This window comes from Rattus rattus, chromosome X, assembly GCF_011064425.1.
Source record: "Rattus rattus isolate New Zealand chromosome X, Rrattus_CSIRO_v1, whole genome shotgun sequence".
Taxonomy (NCBI): domain Eukaryota; kingdom Metazoa; phylum Chordata; class Mammalia; order Rodentia; family Muridae; genus Rattus; species Rattus rattus.
Genome location: NC_046172.1, coordinates 58,692,793 through 58,712,584, shown reverse-complemented (window position 1 = coordinate 58,712,584; position 19,792 = coordinate 58,692,793). Strand labels below are relative to the sequence as shown.

Genomic DNA, 19,792 nt, shown 5'->3' with positions numbered 1-19,792 from the left:
TAGCTCAGTGGTAGAGCGCGTGGTAGAGCGCTTGCCTAGGAAGCGCAAGGCCCTGGGTTCGGTCCCCAGCTCCGAAAAAAAAAGAACCAAAAAAAAAAAATAGTTTGTGAGTCCAGTTCCAGGGGATCCAGTGCCTCTGCAGGTTCCAGCACCCACATGGTGCACGTACATACATGCAGGCAAAATATTCATGCGCATAGAATAAAATAAACAATATAATTTTAAGGTTGAAAATGACAAATGAACTACGCTTACCTAAGTCCCAAATGTTTGTAGCCTTGAGTTTTGCCATAGTAGCTATTCCTTTCTCATCGCTCAAACAAAACAATGTGTTCATTAAAATCATCTTAAAATTTCATTTACAAAAATAAATGGTTTAAAATAAGTAAACTGACTCATATATATTTTAACTTTCAAAAAATTACATTTGTTAGCTGGGTGGTGCTTCACACCACTCTTCCAGCAAGTGGGAGGCAGAAGCATTTAGAAACTCTGTGAGTTCAAGGTCAGCCTGGTCTACAGAAGGAGGAAAAAAAACATGTTTTGAAAAACAATTTTAAAGAATTAAAATTTTCAATGTGCATGAGTATTTTGCCTCCATGCATGAGTGTGAAGCATGTGTGTACAGTACCCGCTGAGGCCAGAAGCAGGAGCTGGATCCCCTAAATGGTATTAGAGTCAATTGTGAGCTTCTGTGTGGGTGCTGGGAATCTAACCCAGGTCCTCTAAAAAGCAACCGGGGCCTTTAAATGCTGGACCATCTCTCTAGCCCTTATTTTGTTTTTAGCTTTACTTAAAATTTTAAGTTTTGCTTCATCTTTAAACCTTGTTGTGAAGACTCATTGAGGATGTAACTTAGAAAACCCCAAGATCATATATGTAATCACTGTAAAGACTTCTGTGGTGGTTTGACTAGAAGTGGACCCCACAGGGCTATATATTTGAATGCTTGGTCATTAGGGTTTGGTGATATTTGGGATGGATTAGGAGGTGTGGCCTTGTTGGAGTAGGTTTGGCCTTGTTGGAGGAAGTGTGTCACTTGTTGCATTTCAAGGGTCTAAGCCAGAACCAAATGCTCTCTCTCTTCCTGCTATGTGCAGATCTGGGTGTAGAAATCTTCACACCTCATTAGCAGCACCATGTCTGCCTGAATTTCACTATGCTTTGAATCTGTAAGCAAGCCCAGTTAAACGTGCTCTTCTATAAGACTTACCATGGTTGTGGTGTCTCTTCACAGTAAACAGAACAGTGAGAGGAGTTGGTATGAGGGAGCTGGGTATTGCTATGGCAGACCTGACCATTCTGCTTGTTGGTGGAATGTGGACCTTGAGACTTTGTATTAGGAAACAGTTGAATACTTTTAGTGGGGCTTAATGGGCCATGCTAGCAGGAACATGGAAGGCTGTGGTACCGAGAGCAATGTAGATTATGATGGACAGCTAAAGAGGTTTCAGAGGAGAAGGATATTAGTAAGTTGCCTAGAAACTGTTCTTGTGGTGTTTTGGTGAGGAATGGGCTGTTTTCTGCCCTTGTCCTAAAAAATCTGCCTGAGGATAAATTGAAGACTTTTGGATTAATGGTGTTGGCAGAGGAGATTTCAAAACAGCCTATGTCACATGGTTATTACTGGTCAGTTTTGTACAGATCTATAATAAAAAGGAGCAAACCAGAAAGCAGCATTCCTCTATGACATCAGCATCAGCTCCTGCCTTTTTAGGTCCTTACCCTGTTTGGGTTCCTGTCCTGACTTCTTTGATGACAAACAGTGATACAGAAGTGTAAGCCAAATAAACCCTTTCCTTCCCCGCTTGCTTCTTGGTCATGGTGTCTCATCACATCTAAGCGTGACTCTCAAATTTGAACCTTTTTCTTTCTGTAGTAGACAGAGATAAATGAAATGAACTAACAACTAGTCAAAGGCCAGAGAATAGGTTTATGTTATAAGCCAGCCACAAATGGCACATCTACATTGTCTTCTTATAGGTGTAGGGACCATTGCAGAAGCAGAGATAGAAAGATTGTGAGAAACAGAGATTGTGGAGGCCCAGAATCAAACAGTGTCTTCTAGATATGACAGGACTGCTATACTTATGAACTTACAGCATCAGTGTTTGCCCACAAAAGGCCCCAAAATATCAAGCAAGTTAACATTCTAGAATGTTTATCAAACTTGATTGTGCATTCTGAGACTCGGAAAGTAACTACACTTCAGAGGCACTTTTAATCTACTGTGAATCAGACCTCTGCTAAGATTCCATTGGTTACCTTATCTTCTTAAGTCCCTCCTTTGACTGAAGTGCCTTGCTCTCAATGCTATTTGAGATCTCCTGGAATTGATGTCAATTCAGAGCAAATGTAGATACTAAAACATCTGATTATTTCCTTTTTCCTGGCATATAGTTACCATGGCAAAAAACTGTAGATTCATTTTAGGAGAGATTAATAGTTAAAAAAAAAAAAGGCTGGGCAGCAGTGGCACAGGCCTTTAATCCCAACACCCAGGAGGCAGAGATAGGCAGATCTCTGTGAGTTCAAGGCCAGGCTGGTCTACAGACTGAGTTCCAGGACAGCCAGCACTACACAGATAAACCCTGTCTTAAAACAACTGCAAACTTAAAAAACTGGTTGTATAGTAGGGTCCTTCCTCTAAAGGACCTGGTATTTATTTATTTCATAGGTCTATAAATTGTATAAACTCTGGAAATGGGTTGAGGAGCCATGATTCTTTGTGGCTATGATTCAAGATAAGCTTTTGTTTACTTGCTCTGGAAATACATTTCATATATGGATTAAAGAGAACTTAGTAGACTTCCTGTATATTTCATGTCTCAGAATACCATCATTCAGCATCATAGCTCTACACAAGAGTGACAGACCATCATGACCATTCCTTTGCTTCTACTCTCTGTCATGGCCAGTATCCACACCTTGCCTTTGGTAATCGGCCCTCGTAACTCTTGCACCCTTATACCCATCGCATTTAAGTTATCCAACTGAGTGGTTATGGCTCTAAGGTCTGCTCTACAGAAAAGAGCAATGACAGAGCTCTTCAGGCAGCCTGGTGCTTCTTTCCCAAATCTGCTTCTTACAGTATTATTGGAAGGCATGTCTAGCATATTACTTTCCCATGCTAGAGCAGATACCAATATTTCAGTTACACGGAGCCATTGATTCCCTTCATCAACATTAAACCAAAGGACACCAGGCATATCCAGCTCCTTCACAGTAGGTCATTTCTTGACTCATAATTCATATCAACCAAATAAACTATTATGTGCAGTGTGGGGCGTGGGGGTGTGTCTGTCTGGGTGTATCTGGGTGTGTCTGGGTGGATATGTGAAGATATGAATGCAGTGTCTGCAGACACCAGAAGAGGGTGTTGGATTCCTGGGGCTGGGGTTGCAGGAGGTTGTGAACTGTTCCACGTGGACTGTATAGCAGCTGAAACATTAAACCAAGAATCTGTTCAATGAGTTCACATCAATAAATTCAGCCTGGAATGGTTTTGCGTTCTGCCCACCACTATGCTATACCCTTAATATCTATTAGCGTACACATGCTCCAGACTTCTACTTGTATGAACTAGAAAATTCAAGCAGTTCTTTTGGAACATAGTGCATCTCCTTGGGGTCATACCTGTATTCCTCACCTCTAAGAACTTAGTTCTAGGGCCAAAGATGGGTGGTAAGGAGGTGTTCTGGGGGACATCAGCATTATCTTTCATGGCATTTCCTTCAGAAAAGGTAATTGCGGGTTTTATAGATATTGCAGGATTATTTCCCTAGGATAAGAATAGAGAGGCCAATATTTCAGGGACTACAGTAGAGTTATACCTACCACTAACTACGGTAGGAGACTGCTTTCTTAGGTAAAATAAACTCAACAGATTTGGGGCTAGAGAAATAGCTCAATAGTTAAGATTGTGTCCTGCTCTTCCAGAACACTGGAGTTCAGATATCAGAACCTAAATGACTTTCAACACCAGGGAATCTGACATTATCTTCTGACCTCCACAGACACGGAATTTACATTTGTACACACACACACACACACACACACACACACACACACACACACACACATAACTTTAAAATAATAAAAAGTTGAAGGAATCAGAGAATGAACTGAAGAGCTTGAAGGGGCTTGAGACCCCATATGTACAACAATGCCAAGCAACCAGAGCTTCCAGGACTAAGCCACTACCTAAAGACTATACATGGACTGACCCTGGACTCTGACCTCATAGGTAGCAATGAATATCCTAGTAAGAGCACCAGTGAAAGGGAAGCCCTGGGTCCCTAAGACTGAACCCCCAGTGAACTAGACTGTCGGGGGGAGGGGCAATGGGGGAGGTGGGGAGGGAACACCCATAAGGAAGGGGGAGGGAAGGATGTTTGTTCGGAAACCGGAAAGGAAACAACACTTTAAATGTACATAAGAAATACTCAAGTTAATAAAAAAAAATAATAATAATAAAGGAAAATCTTAAAACATGAAACCATGAAACCCGGGGCTGGAGAGTTGGTTCAATGGTCACGTGAACTAGTTGTTTTTTCCTGGTTCGATTCCCAACATCCACATGGCAGCTCACAACTCTCTGTAACTCCAGTTCCAGGGGACCCAACACCCTCCCTCATACAGACGTACATGCAGGCCAAACACCAAGGCACATAAAAATCAATCATCTTTAAAAAAAGAAACTCAATATCTGAGGCTCAGTGTTTTGGCCTCATTAGGGTCCTCCTACACATCTCCATCTTAAAGTTGTAGGACTCCAATCTTTACCAGTCATTGTCCTCTAACTGCAAACAGGTTTTGAGGTTCAGACCTAAACTTGTGTTGTAAGTCAGATAAACTAATAGCAAGTATTTCTGTTTGGTTTTTGGCAACTTCAGCCCTATGTACGCCAAAGAAAGGATTCTCAGAGCAAAGTAGAGCCTTTAGTGGTTTTTTTTTGGGGGGGGGCTCCAAGTCCCCTCCCCTCTTCCCTATCCCTAACCACTCCTCCCTTTCATCTCAGAAAAGAGCAGGCCTCCGATGGATATCAACTAGCCATGGCATATCAAGTTGCCGTAAGACTAGGCGCATCTTTTCCTATTAAGGCTAGATGGGGCAGCCCAGCAGGAGGAAAGGGTCCCAAAGGCACACAACTGTGTCAGAGACAGCCCCCTCTCACTGTTAGGAGTCCCACATGAAGACTGAACTACACAACTGTTTCACATGTGCAGAGGGTCTAGTGCAGTCCGACGCAGGCTTCCTGCATAGGTTGTCAGTTCAGTCCCTGTGAGCTCTTACGGACCCAGGTTGGTTGATTCTGTAGGTTTCCTTGTGGTGTCCTTCACTCCTCCAGCCTTTAGATTTTTAATACATACCTGGAGCTGAGAAACTGCCCCTCTGAACTTATATTTTTCCTTTATATTTATATTTATCCAGAGATACAAGAAGCAAGCAGCCCATAACACTATATTGTCTGTTTCCCAGAAAGACTCAAATGTATTATGTACAAACTCACCCAGTTCCCTGCCTCTCGCAACTTAAGCGTGTTAATCAGGAGTGCCCAGTGCATTTATCGCACATACTTCTTTAAACAGTTCACAGCACGGATTGTCAGTCAGTGCCTTCCATACTATTAAATGAGGGATCTAGTGCCAAAATCACTAAGCCTTCATCCTTCTTTGTCTAGAACTACTTGTAGTTCCAAAATCTGCATTAGACAGGTTCCTGTGGAGGAATAGAACCAATAGATTGTATACATATTATAACGAGGGCTTATTGGATTGGCTTACATGATAGGGAAACTAGCAGTCCAGCAATGGCTGTCTGTACACAGGCAAGGCACAGAACCCGATCACTGCTCAGTCCAAAAAAAAAAAGATGTTTCAGTAGTGCCAAAAGCCTGGAGGATCCCTGAAAAGTCACTGGTGTTAAGTTCCCTTGGATGACTGAAGGACATGGAGCTTGGTGGCAGCCAACAATGTCAACAGCAGTGATAGGTGCCCTCAGAGGAAGAGAAGAGGGAATGAAGAGATGGCCCCCAGTGGCTAAGAGCACGTGTAGTTCTTGCAGAGGACCCAAGTTTGGTTCTGATGGACAACTATGTGTAACTTCCGGCATCAGGGGATCTGACACGCCCTGCTGGCCTCTGCCAGAACTGCATGCAAATGGCACACATGCATCCACGCAGGTAAAACACTAGAACACACATACAATGAAATAAGTCTACAAATAATTTTTGAACAGGAAGTGAAAGCAGACATAGGCTTTTTACTCAGATCTCTGTACATCTGGGTGATGCATTGGAAAATGCCACTCCTATTGAGGGTCCGTTCATCTGCCCTGGAAATGCCCTCACAGATATGCCCAGCGTGTATCTTCTAGGTGATTCTAATTCTACTTAAGTTGACAATCGTGGCCAGTTATCATAACTCTATAATTATCTTTTCTTTGTTGCACTCGCTCACGTTTGTCTACATCCTCTCATTGGGATGTACGCTCCCCAAGGTCAGGGACTTGTTCTGTTGTGTCTTACTGTTCTATTACTACAGTCTAGAACAGTGTTTCGCATGAACATCTGTGGAATTAAGCCTAAGTCTCTATTCACAACACCCATGTAATGGCCTTACACAGGTTAAGTGCTCAATAAATGTTTGTAAGATTAAATGGAGACCTGAAATTTGCAGGAGAACTGGGAGCATGGATTTGAGTCAATTGGCAAGAACTTTCGTCTTTCGGTTATGCTACCTGTGTTAGCAGCACTGAGCTTCCGGTTGTTGTTGGTAGAATGGAGGTACCTGTAGTCCTGCCTTGACAGACATTTTTGTTTGCACTTCAGACTTCGTAATGATTCAGTCATGGTCTGCTAAAGATAAAACAAGGAGAGCCACAAAAAGCTAGGCTGGGTGACATTTGTAATACCACCATTCAAGTAGTTGAGGCAGGATGATCACTCTGTCTCAAAAAAAAAAAAAAAAAAAGATTCTGTCTTATGATTATCTTTGCCCTCCCTTCCAACAGCGAGAGCCAGGGAAGCTAACAGACCTCCTTCATTAGGTATTCTTGGGTGCTACCAGACCCACAGAATTGGCTTCTTTCACTTCAGATCTTTTCTTACCACTTCCTTGTGCCTGAACTCCCTTTCTTCTTAACATTTCAAGTCTCTTTTCCCTAACATAACCATGGAGTGGAGGCAGAAGTGTCAGAGGCAGGCGTAAGTAGTTTTCTCCTATTGCCGCTTCTGAGGTTAAGTCTCTCGCTGGTGATGTAAGAAAGGTCGACTGTGAAAGATAGTCATTTCAGTCAGGGCCTAGGGAATGGGAGAACAAAGGTCCTGATCAGGAGCCGCTCACGGACCTGGATGCTGTCCTTTTCCTTGGTCCCCTGCAGGAGGCAGCACTTCTCGCACCCTGCCCAGATGCCCCTTTGGTCGGTTCTGTTGCTGCCTTTACTTCTGGTGGCCCTAGCTTAGAGCAAGCTTAGGGACCCATTGAGCATCTCACTGCAACTCCCTCTTGCAAGCGGGGCGGGGTGGAGTGGCCAGAGGACAGCCTGAAATTGGCAACACAAGGACACAGGATCGCAGGATCATCCTCTTCAGCTTTCTAATGGCCCAAATCTCAGCAGCCTATACTAGGATCGCCAGTAACCCCAGAGAACAGGGGAGATGTGTCTGAGCCGGGGGGCGCCTCTGCTTCTGTTTCTTTAAGGAGCCGCTGTTTAGCATTCCTGCTGCTGCCGCTGCCGCTGCCTGACTCTGCGTTCTGATTGGCTGGAATCAATTGAGAAGGGAGCCAGGGAGAGATGCTCTTGACTCCACTCAGATCCATCCTGGGGGCCTGAGCAGAAGAGGTTCTCGCCGCACCTAGCCCTTGCCTGGGAGCCCGATTCTTCTTTGCCGCTGGGCCTCGGCCCAGAAGTCACAACGGGCGACACGGAGCCGCCAGTGCTGGAGGGGGAGCCATGGGTGCGGGGCAGCGTGGGGGCAGAGGCCCCGGGACGCCCGCCCGGCCCCAGGCCCCGCTCCGCCCGGGCACCCCCACGGGTGCCCCCCCCTTCTTGGTCTGAGCAGTGCGAGTGTGCTAGGGAGCCCAGTGGCGGCGGCGGCGTGGAAACTGGCGTGGGCTGGGGGGTCCGAGCCGCGGGGGGCAGTGCCATGCACAAGCACCAGCACTGCTGTAAGTGCCCCGAGTGCTATGAGGTGACCCGCCTGGCCGCCCTGCGGCGCCTCGAGCCTCCTGGCTATGGGGACTGGCAGGTGCCGGACCCCTATGGGCCAAGTGGGGGCAATGGGGCCAGCTCCGGTTATGGAGGCTACAGCTCGCAGACCCTGCCTTCACAGGCAGGGGCTACCCCCACCCCTCGCACCAAGGCCAAGCTCATCCCCACAGGCCGAGATGTGGGGCCAGTGCCCCCTAAGCCAGTCCCCGGCAAGAGCACCCCAAAACTCAACGGCAGTGGCCCCGGCTGGTGGCCCGAGTGCACCTGTACCAATCGGGACTGGTATGAGCAGGTAAGGACCGGCGGATGAGGAGGAGGGGAGGCTGGTGGGACAACCCAAAGGACTAGGAATTGGGGTCTAGGAAGTCTGGGGAGCAATAGAGGTTGCTGGGGTTCCAAGTCTATGGATCTGAGCCTTAGCACTGCAGCTGACCAAAGAGAGACTATTGAAAATACATGTTTCTTCTATGTGTGTCTGTTTAGGGGGTCTCCATTTGGAGGGGATTGGGAGGAGCTGTTTGTATCAGGGGGTGATGGTATGGCGGAGGGGCACATTTTCTAGTGTGGGGGATTTGGGTTTGTCTCAGTGCAGGGCGGGGGGGGGCAGTGTCTCTGTGTCTGGCAGGGGGCGGGAGGTTCTATGGGGTTGTATGTGGTGTGTGTCTCCACAGGAGGGAGGAGGGGCATGGTGCTCTGCGGGGGGGACATATGTGTTTGTATGTATGTTGGGGTGTGTGGAATAAAGCAATGGAGCTTGTGTGAATGTATGTAGCAGAGCCCATGTGCCCAGATGGCCAAGCTTCCTCTCTCCATACCATGAGTCCCTCTCCATCCCAGTCCCTTTGTGTGTGAACGTGCACATGGATATGTGAGGATGTTCTGACTGTGGAGGTGTCTCTGTAGATGAGGCTGCAGGGATAGCTGTGCTTGCCTGAGGGTGTCTCCATGTATATGTGTGTGAGCATGTGGCTGCAAGAGTGTACACGTGTGTGTGTGTGTGTGTGTGTGTGTGTGTGTGTGTGTTGTCCCTGATGAGAAGCGCTTGACAGGCAAAGGTGGGGGGGGGGAGACACGCCCCAAGCAAGGCTGAGAGGCTGCTGAGAAGGACAGACTCTTTGTCCAGGCTGTTCTGAAGTGTGTGTGTTTGGGGGGGGGGGTGGGGGTAGGGGGTGTTAAAAAGCCTTCTTGCTCCAAAGCAGGCATATTGCCTGGAACTAGGCAAAGGGTAGCTGCCCTCATGCAGGGTCTGCCCTGAGTAGGGCATGGCCCTTATAGGTACCCACAGATGTGAGAGAGCTTAGCTTCCCAGCTCTGATTTGGCACAGCTTGGGAGCCCCTGGGTGCTGGGCACAACTCCGGCTTCCACTCCCAGCCTGAACTGCCAGCTTAGAAAATGGAAGGAGCGTCTGTGGGAGAAGCAGCAAAATGGAGGCTGGGCCAGCAGAGCCAGGTCTCTGGCACGCATGGCGGAGGGCCTGTCTAGTTCTTCAGTTCTGCAGCCCCCAGGGTGGAAAGAGAGGAGGAGAGGCTTTGCTCTCTGTGGCAGGTGCTGACTGCCCCAAGCTGGTGACCATTCTGGCCACCCCTGTCCTCTTCAGAGAATAGGATGTGCTTTTTACCTAGAAGCAAAAGAGGGGGATTCTTGGAGATAGGAATCCTCCTTTCTGAATGTCTGTTTGTCTGTACCTCTTCCTATGTCCCTAGCCTTGGTTCCTTGCCCTCTCCGGTGAGTCTCCTCTTTTTTGCCCCTCCCTTACAAACACACTCTCATACTTGGCCTGCCCAGTGGGAAATAGGTGCTAATTCCAGGGCTGGGCCCGTTGGGTACCCTATCTTTACCCAGGCTGATCTTTGGATGGCTCCTGACCCTAGAGGCAAGGTCCCTGAGTGGAAGTGGGACTAGAGCTAGAAGGTGGATTACTGGGAGCTGGAACCTCTAGGTACCACCCAAACTAAGCTTGAAGCACGGCTTGTCACATGTGGAGCACCCATGGTACCCTAGGTACACGAAAGAGCTGCATGGACTCTTTTTTGCTCTGAATTGGTTGTATTATACTTCAGTTGGCTGTATTGGTTTGGGGGTCTCTGAAGAACCAATGATTCTTCTCCTGGGACCAGGGTGAGGCTGCAGCTGAAGTCCTACTCACTGCCTCCTTAAGACCACAGAACATAAAGGAGGAGATAGGGGAGGCATGGCTAGTCAGCACTCTTGAAGCCAGTGCCGCAGAGAATGAAGGTGGGAAGGGGGAGGCAGAGCAGAATGTGTTAGAAGAGCCTTCACCCTGGGTCTCCAGCTGCTCTCTTCTGGGGCCAAAACTTAAGAAAGGTATAACACAGCCAGAGAAATTTGGACCAGTGCTGGGACACCTGGTGAGAGAGACAAGGAGGTTCCTTCAGTCTTGAAAATGATTATGGGAAGGAGGGAGCAGGTGTACGTGTCTGTGAAGAATCAAATTTCCACTTGAACAATGGCCACAAGTATGTCCTGTCTGGAAGGCAATGTCTATTTGTTGCTGAAAACAACCTGTGTTTTTTTGAACCCCTCACTGGCCTGTATTCCCATGGCTACTGTGTGCTAACGATCACAAATTCTGCTTCTACTGTCTATGGGCCATCAGGTTCTCTGTCATAGGGAATTTTGTCTACCCCAGTCCTGTCCTACCTTGATTTGTCCTCAGACTCCTGGTCAGTCCCCACCCTGACCCTTTCTTTTGAAACACAGAAAGGGTTCAAATCAAAAGTTGCTTTGGGAAAAAAATGGATTAGGATTCTAACTCCTGTCCATTTGAGAACTTGGATTTCTGGAACCTTTGAAGGAAGTATAAAAATAGGGCTTCCAGGGAAAAACTATGATGAAAATAACATGGGGAAGGGATGATCAGCCAAATTACCAATGGCCTTGAAGCTTCCACTAACCCAAAGTGTACCTGGAGATGCAAGTTCTATATCCTAAGTCCCAGTGTGCCCTTAGGCACACCCCACAACCACTCTGGGCCTTAGTGTCCCCAACTGTCATGTGAAAGTGGTGTCTATTGTCTTTCCATATCTGACATTGTGGGAGTCTATGATCCCAAAGTCAGGGGGAGCTGTTGTTCAGAAACGGAGAGGTTCCCTCGCCAGGCTTCCTATGGATGTTGGGTGTGGTACGGCTTGCCCACCATGCTCCATCTCTGCCGTCCCCCTTAGGCCAGCCCTGCACCCCTCCTAGTGAACCCCGAGGCTCTGGAGCCCAGCCTATCGGTGAGTGCACCACTGGTTGGCTCAGTCTCAGACAATTGATCTGGGCTAAACAGGCAGCTGGTTTTGGACTGATAATGGTTGGACACAAGGGGAGGGGTGTGCTCGCTTGGGGTCAGCCTGTCCCCATCTGTGGTCTAGAGATGCCTTGTGGTGTGCTTGGGATCTTTGTGGGAGCGGGGAAGGAAGCAAACTGACTAGAGGGCAGATGGCTGGGAGGGCAGGAGACACTGAAGGAAGTGCTTCTGTCTTTTAGGTGAATGGCAGTGATGGCATGTTCAAGTATGAGGAGATAGTCCTGGAGCGGGTAAGTTTTCCAGTAGGGAGATTGGGAAATGGGAGGCAAAGGTTACATTCAGGAGAGGGGAGGGCCCTGAGTAGCATTTTAAGACTCACAGGGGAACCCATATTGAGAGGATGAAGAAGCAGGGCCCTCAGAAGCCACATCACTGCAGCCATCAACCAACTCACAAATAGTGATTTTGTTGACTGAGGCCTGGAAACTTGGGGTGGGGGTTGGTTTGCTGAAGCCTCCCCACCAAAATGGTCAAGAAAGACTAAGAAACTGTTCGGTTTCTGACGAATGTGTCCCATCCTTACCCTGGGACCTGGAGAACCTACTCTGGGATATGGAGGGAGATGGAGAGCCAAGAACCCTCCTTTGTGCTCTCAGAATGAAATGACTGTGCCCTTCCACCCCCTTCTCAGGGCAACTCTGGCCTGGGCTTCAGTATCGCAGGTGGCATCGACAACCCTCATGTCCCTGATGACCCTGGCATCTTTATTACCAAGATCATTCCTGGTGGAGCAGCTGCCATGGATGGGAGGCTGGGGTGAGATGGCCTGGAAGCAGGGCTGTGGGTGGAAGGGACAGGATGGAGATGAGAGAACAAGGGCAAGATGACCCTTCCATTATATCGGAGAAGAGGGAAAGGAGGAAGGGAGAGACAAGGAGAGGGAGGATACAGGAGAGATGATGGAGGGGCGGCTGCACAGTGTCATGCCTCTTGGGCTTTCCCCACAGGGTGAATGACTGTGTGCTACGGGTGAATGAGGTGGACGTGTCCGAGGTGGTGCACAGCCGGGCCGTGGAGGCACTGAAGGAGGCAGGCCCTGTGGTGCGGTTGGTGGTGCGGAGGCGACAGCCCCCACCTGAGACTATCATGGAGGTCAACCTGCTCAAAGGGCCAAAAGGTGCGGCCCTCTTGGTTCCTATGCTCTAGCGACCCACCCCAAGCCCTTAGTTCATGGCTGCCCCATAGGTGAATGGAAGGGACTGGCATGATGACTCCAGTCCAGATCATAGCCTTCTTTCTTTTGACCTTAGGCGCAATCCTTCCTGACCTTGGGATGATAGGCTGGTGTTTGACTGGTGGGAAAGGAGCTTTTGGAGGAGACAGAGGGAATTGGCTTTGAAATGAATGAAAAATGCTAACTTCTCCTTGTGGCTCTCTCCCACTTCCTGTCGGCTGCCATCTAGGCCTGGGTTTCAGCATTGCTGGGGGCATTGGCAACCAGCACATCCCAGGAGACAACAGCATCTATATCACCAAGATCATTGAAGGAGGAGCTGCTCAGAAGGATGGACGCCTACAGATTGGGGACCGGCTTCTTGCGGTGAGAGAGCCTTCGAGGGGATGCCCAAACAGTAGAGTAGGGAGGAACAGCTCTGGCACCCCTCTCACTCCATCTAAACCTCAGTAGAAGATGAGGCATTTTGGCAAATTTCAGGAATATCACCTGAGTTCTGTTTACTCAGCTAACAAGGCCCTAGATTTTTCCATGGTAGGGCCAGCCACCCTTCTATCCATTTAACCCTACCCTACTTAGACCTGTTAGTATACTGAAAGAACACTCCTTTGAGTGTCCTGCAGAAGTTTTCCCTTCTTAGACCCACCCTAGGGTGTCTCCTCTTCTAGGTGAACAACACCAATCTGCAGGATGTGAGGCATGAGGAAGCTGTGGCCTCACTCAAGAACACATCAGACATGGTCTATCTGAAGGTGGCCAAGCCAGGCAGTCTCCACCTCAACGACATGTATGCTCCCCCCGGACTATGCCAGCAGTACGCACTCCATTGGTCTTTAGCCTTGGTTTCAGCAGAGACGGTGTCTGTGCCCTTGGTTCAGAAAGAACTAGTACAGATGGTATTGTCATAACTGAGTTCAGGTCCCAGCCTTGTGCTTGCGAGTTGGGTACCCTTGGGCAAGCCCTTTTCACAACTTTAGTTTCCTCTTTAGCCCAAAGAAGCTAATGATGTATGGTGTGTGTGTGTGTGTGTGTGTGTGTGTGTGTGTGTGTGTGTGTGGCCTTCGTCATAGGACTGGTGTAAGGATCAAATGAGATCATGGATGAGAAAGCCCTTGGAAAACTATTAGGCTACAGAGATGTAAGGGATTATTATTAGTCACGCCTCTAGTCATGCCTTTCTTTGTAGACTGTCTTGACTTCAGCTCTTTCTAAGACTCTCAGGAATAAGCCCAGGGGTTAGAAAAGGACAGGGGAGGAAGAACCCTGGGGTGAGGGTGGGTAGTGGGTAAATCAGAGAGCAGTGGCCTAGGAAATCAGCATTCCTTGGTCCTTTTTGCACCTGAGGTAGGATGTGAGGAAAAATCCTTAGAGAGGGTTGGGGAAAATTCCATAGTGGGACATCTCTGGACTCCTCTCTCTCTCTTTCCACTTCAGCTTTCACTGCCTTGGCTGACAATCATATAAGCCATAATTCCAGCCTGGGTTATCTTGGGGCAGTGGAGAGCAAGGTCACCTACCCTGCTCCTCCTCAGGTGCCCCCTACTCGTTACTCTCCCATTCCCAGACACATGCTGGCTGAGGAAGACTTTACCAGGTAAGACACTCCCCTGTTCTTTCGACCTAGAGGGGGTGAGAATAAGTCTTCTGGCCGGTGACAGGCCTTCTTGTAGTATGGCAAAAGGGGCAAGGCCCTCATCATTCCCAACAGTAAGATCTGGGGCCCTTCAGACTTTAGAGGGAAACAGAGGTGGTTGCAAGAACGGCTACTGCCATCAGGGGGAGTGCTAAGCGAGTGGCCCAGATCGGAAAATGCAGATCCGGGGTGGGGTGAAGCGTTTAGGGGGCCGAGGAAGTGGGGGCAACGGGGAGTTTGCCGCCCTGCGATAGTAGCAATCCTTGCTTCGGCAGCCATCCATAGTCGCTGAAGAAGGCCTTGTAGCTGACGGGGTTGGCGGGAGTCAGAGAGGCCGCCAGACCAGCCCGGGACCGCGGGAGGAAGGGTTCCGCCCCGTGGTGGTGGCGGCGGGCCGGGGCCGTTGAACTGGTCAGGCCGGCCGGGGTTGCAGGGGGACAGGTTTGCAGGGTGGGGCTTAGGTGGCTGCTGGGCTAGCTGCGGTGGAGACAGAAGGGTAGATTGACCTGGGGAGAACCAGAGGAGCCATGGAGAGGGGGCTCGCAAGTTCTCAGGCTCAAGTTTGGCCCTGGGTTTGGGCTCGGCCTCGGCTTCAGCCTGGAGGAGGGCTTCGCAGAGGTGGGCCTGGCCGCTCCGCTCCCTGCGGCCTGGAGGGGATGCCAGGTAGGGAGCATCGAACCCAAGTCTCAAAACTGCAAAAAAGGAAGAGGTTCACTTGAGACCTGGGCTTCCTTTCAGGAAAGATGCTTGTAAGAAATGAAGATGGCAGGATGGGACAGTGTGCTGTGGAGTCGGGCGAGTTGTATGGATAACTATGAATAGATAATTCTGCTCATCTGGTGGCACTGTGACCATTTAGAAGGTCCTTGGATATGACTACTTTTAGTTAGAATATGAATATATATATATATATATTTTTTTCTCTCTTTTCAGTTTAACCCATTTTGGGACGTGGGATTTCCTCATCTATTCCTTCCACACCATTGGTCATTGGTCAGGGGTGGCTGCCATGTTGGGGGAAGGTAGAAAGGGTCGTATAGTTGACGGGTGGAATTTCAAAACTTCCCAGCAGTGGATGTAATGAAAGTATCTTTTGGATGGTTAGGGAGATCAACCCAGGGTGACTCCATCGACCTTAACAGGTTTCTTTTTCACTCCAGGGCTGTTCACAGAGCTTACTAGAAAGGAAGGCTCAGGGAAGAAAATAAGCGAGTGAGCTGGGAAATTTGGGAGGCAGTTTTGTGGACCCGAGAGGGCTGAGGAATGCCCATTGGGAAACTGACTAGGAGACTTTAGGAAGGAGGGACAGGGAACTGAAACTTGGCACCTGGCGTAAAAGAGCAGCCAAGCAGGTTTCCAGAGACAAAGGGAAGCACAGGGCATCACATAGAGGAGCTCAAGTCTTTACTTCCTACAGCGAGTATGGATCTTGTGAATCAACAGTTCCTGGCATCCTTTGTCCTGACCTCCCTTGTCATATCTTTCTTCCTTTCTCTCCAGAGAGCCCCGCAAGATCATCCTGCACAAAGGTTCTACAGGCCTGGGCTTCAACATTGTAGGAGGAGAGGATGGAGAGGGCATTTTTGTTTCATTCATCCTGGCAGGAGGCCCAGCAGACCTAAGTGGGGAGTTGCGAAGGGGAGACCGGATCTTATCGGTGAGACAAAGTCGAGGTGGGAGGATGGGTGTTGTGCCAGGCTAAAAGGGAGGAGGGGAGTCTTGTGTCCACCAAGAAGTGTTTCTTGGGATGAGGGAAGGGCTAAGAACTGAAGAAAATGTAAATTGTTGTTATAAATATCTTTAATTAGCAAAAAGGCACAAGACTAGACTAATGCTTGGGGAAGAAATGAATGTCTTTAGATCTTAAATTTGATTGGCATTTGACTTCCACAGAAATAATCATTACACCAGAGGTATTGTATCTTTTAGGCCTAATTTGTGGGGGCAGGATGGAATTTGTGGAAAACCAATCCAAATAGGCTGAAAGATAGGATGTACATCCACTTTATAACTGTTACAAGGAGGGTCTCTCTCTCTCTCTCTCTCTCTCTCTCTCTCTCTCTCTCTCTCTCTCTCTCTCTCTCGACTTTGAGGTCGTTCACAGCTCTTCTCTTTGGACAGGTAAATGGAGTCAACCTGAGGAATGCTACCCATGAGCAGGCAGCGGCTGCTCTGAAACGGGCTGGCCAATCAGTCACCATTGTGGCCCAGTATAGACCTGAAGGTAAGAGAAGGGAAGGTGGGCAGAGACGATGAGTTTCAACTTATACTTAGCATTGGCTTATCTCACCGTAGGTAACAAAGCCATTTGACCGGGTCCGCGGTATTCTAGTGTAGTCCCCTCTTATTTCCTTTTCCCTCTAGACAGTGTGGTAGCTATGGTGCTCTGGGAGCATCCATCAAGGCAGTGCTAAGATCCTGCAGATGAGGAATGCAGTACTGCAGGAAGCCTGTAGCGGGCAGCAGTCCTCGAGAAACACCACCAAAAGATTTAAGGGCAAACAGAGGGAGAATGAGGGCTCAAAGTGGTCATTGGGAATTATGTGCCCTGGGAAAGAGTAACTCGGTTAGAAGAACTTCAGAGAGTAAGAAATCAGACCTCCATGGATTAGATCTTGGAGGTCCCACTTATTTCCCTTCATCAAAATAAGGGGATACTAAGCCCTTGGGATGGGGGGGGGTCAGGAATAGAATCACACCCATATGGAGATCTTTGTATTCTCAGCTAGTAGGCGAGTGGGCGGAGCCGGTTAAGCAAACAAAGGTGTTTGATTGGCCTGGGCCAGCGGAGGCCCAGGTGAGGAGGTGAACTGGAGGAAGGCGCGTCCCAGCCTGCCAGTCATCTGGACAACCATTGGTGCGCCGAGCGCGGCCTCCAGCCGCACGCCCCGCCCCCTGACCCAGGCGGAGGGCGACGGGCGCCCCTCCTCCCCTCGCGCCTCTGGTGTCTCCTCCTCTATCCCCTCCCCCTCCTCCCCTTCTCCCCTCCTCCCGCGCGCCCCGCTTTGTGTCCGTGGTCTCTCGCGCGGGACAGAGGGACCGGCCGGAGCTGGCGCTTTCTCGACACTAGACCTGGACTCCGACTGGGCGCCAGGTGAGGTGGGATGGACGGGGGCCAGGCCTCCTCGCAGTCCTCCCAGTCTCTCCACTGTTCTGTTCTCAGCCTCTTTTCCAACATTGCGCCCCATCTCTGCCCTCTAACCGAAAAGCCTGCGCTGTGCACCCCGAGGCCCCTTGCCCGCCACCTTGGCTTCTTGACTGCGCTGCGAGGGGCTCTTCGCCCACTGAACGTTGTCTGGCTTTCACCTCCGTGCCATCACTTCTTACCCATCAACTGTTGCCCCTTTTCGTCCTAAAGCCTCAGTGCAGCCCACAGTCTCCTTCCTGCTGCGTCCCCAGCTGCCCTCAATCCCTTAGAGGAATTTTCTAAATCTTCCTCTTTCCCCGATGCTCGTTTCTCCCTCTAACGCTAGGAGCTCCAGCAATTAGTTTAGGAGTCTTGTGTCCCCAGTCTTCTCAAGGCTTTCATTCTTTACCAGACATCTTTCGTCTCTCCTCCCTCTTGTAATCCTGGCCTTTGTCCCCTTAGGGCTGCAGTGCCTGGGTTCCTTGGACACTCAGGCCCTGCAGGCCTGAAACCCCTATGGAGGAGGAACCTGGTGCTGGCAGGTGCTCTAGTTGTGCAAGAAGAACGGGAGAGGCTAGGATCCTTGTGACAAAGCTAAGGAGACTCAAAAGCGACCACCTTTGTCCTTCCCGCCCCTCCCCCACGCTAGTTCTGTGCCCTCGAAGCCCTAAGAGAAAGGGCTTGTCACCCTTTCTACCAGGCTTGATGGGAGACAAGAGTGAGTGCAGGCAGGTTAACTAATAGGAGAGCTTGTTGGTCTGCGATAATTGGAAAGAGAGATGCAAATGGACACTTCGAATCATTTCTCTCCATGTTTGGCGTTCAGCTTCCTGACAGGGAATGCTCCTTAGGGATATTGTTCTTTATGAATCAGGCTTATGATGTTTGCTTCTGAAGAGAGGGTTTGCGATTGGATTTTTCTTAACTCATATTTATCAATTTTTTTTTGCCCTCAATTTGAGTCGATTCTGCAAAGGAAATGGTTTCTCATTGCCTGCCTGCCTGCCTGTCTGCCTGCCTGCCTTCCCCCCAACCCTGCCGTGTGTGTGTGTGTGTGTGTGTGTGTGTGTGTGTGTGTGTGTGTGTGTGTGTGTGTAAGAGAAAATGGTTATTCTCTCTGATGCTGGGCACATGGAAACAATACTGTGAATTTGCCTGGTGGCAGTATGCTGGAAAACTGGTGACTAAATATTTCTATGACTTTGGTTTGGGGAATGCAACTGGTCTGCATAAAAAACTGTGAGTGGCTAAAGTCATTCTTGCCGTGTGTGCTGCTCTCTCAGGGTAGTTTTCGAGTTCATGATGTGAACTAAGATGCTGTCATGGGTCAGGCGTTTTTTTCCTACCATATGCTGCCCAAACGCCTTCCTTTCAGGAATTAGGTGAAGCACTGCTAAGCAGTGCTTCCCCAATCTTATTTTTTCTTTGGTTTCCTCAATCCAACAGAGCCCTAGTAAGCAAAGGTTTTTCTTCATTTGAAAATGGATGGACCTTTACGTGCTGATCTAGATAGGCCATCAAACTTTCTATATTGAATCCATACTTTTCTTAAATCCTTGTATTTAAGAGTAAGGATTACACGGTGATCATTTAAAAAATACATTAAATATGGCTCTTTGGAGGATTGCATCACGGTGCCTGCTTGCAAGGTTGAATAATCCAAATACGTTCGTCTGTTGGCAAAAGTGGCAGAGTCTTCGTGTGTTGTTGGCTAAGCAACCGTTCATTATTTGGATTTTCACATGGAGTGTGAGCACTGGAGGGGGTCAGATCACACTCTGCATCCCTGCTGTGCAGACTGGAACAACCACCGGACAGCTAGAACTCAACTGGCCTGAGGTCACACAGGGAAAGTCGTTGAGGATCCATCCGAAAAGCATTTAATTTTGAGGTCCACAAGGGGGCACATACAGTGGTTATAACAACTGAGACCTAAGACCAGTTCAGAGTGGAAGAATAACCAGGAGGGGATTGGAGAAAGAACAGATAGGGGGCTAGGGAGGGAATGAGGGAAAGCAGTGGATGGAAGGAGACTGCAGAGGCACACCGTTCCAGTGCACCCTTTGACTACATAGTATTTAGCATGAGAGCTTAAAAATAGCTTTGACTAATTAGAACAGTCAGGATAAGAACTTTTTTCTGCCTTCTAAAATGTTTTAAATGAGATATAAGTCATAATAGCATTCACTTCCCACATGTAGGTCTATAGTTCAGTGACACAGAGTAGTGCCTGTGTTGCCACAGATAAATTTAGAACATTTTCATGATCCGACATCTCCTTGGAATACATAAAGAGGGACAGGCATTGGGAAGGTGATAGGCTTGAGACA

General features: G+C 48.8%; 1 protein-coding gene across 1 annotated transcript in view; it reads left to right on the top strand.

Annotated features, from left to right (window-relative positions):
* The first annotated feature begins 7,813 nt into the window (after nucleotides 1–7,813).
* Dlg3 (discs large MAGUK scaffold protein 3) overlaps nucleotides 7,814–19,792 on the top strand; it is a 51,688-nt gene continuing 39,709 nt past the window's right edge. The window contains 11 exon segments of the mRNA XM_032890485.1: nucleotides 7,814–8,506; nucleotides 11,401–11,454; nucleotides 11,708–11,758; nucleotides 12,160–12,284; nucleotides 12,476–12,645; nucleotides 12,932–13,068; nucleotides 13,371–13,496; nucleotides 13,498–13,516; nucleotides 14,137–14,296; nucleotides 15,836–15,992; nucleotides 16,457–16,559. Coding sequence (XP_032746376.1) covers nucleotides 8,150–8,506; nucleotides 11,401–11,454; nucleotides 11,708–11,758; nucleotides 12,160–12,284; nucleotides 12,476–12,645; nucleotides 12,932–13,068; nucleotides 13,371–13,496; nucleotides 13,498–13,516; nucleotides 14,137–14,296; nucleotides 15,836–15,992; nucleotides 16,457–16,559 — 1,459 coding nt within the window. The 5' untranslated portion in view covers nucleotides 7,814–8,149.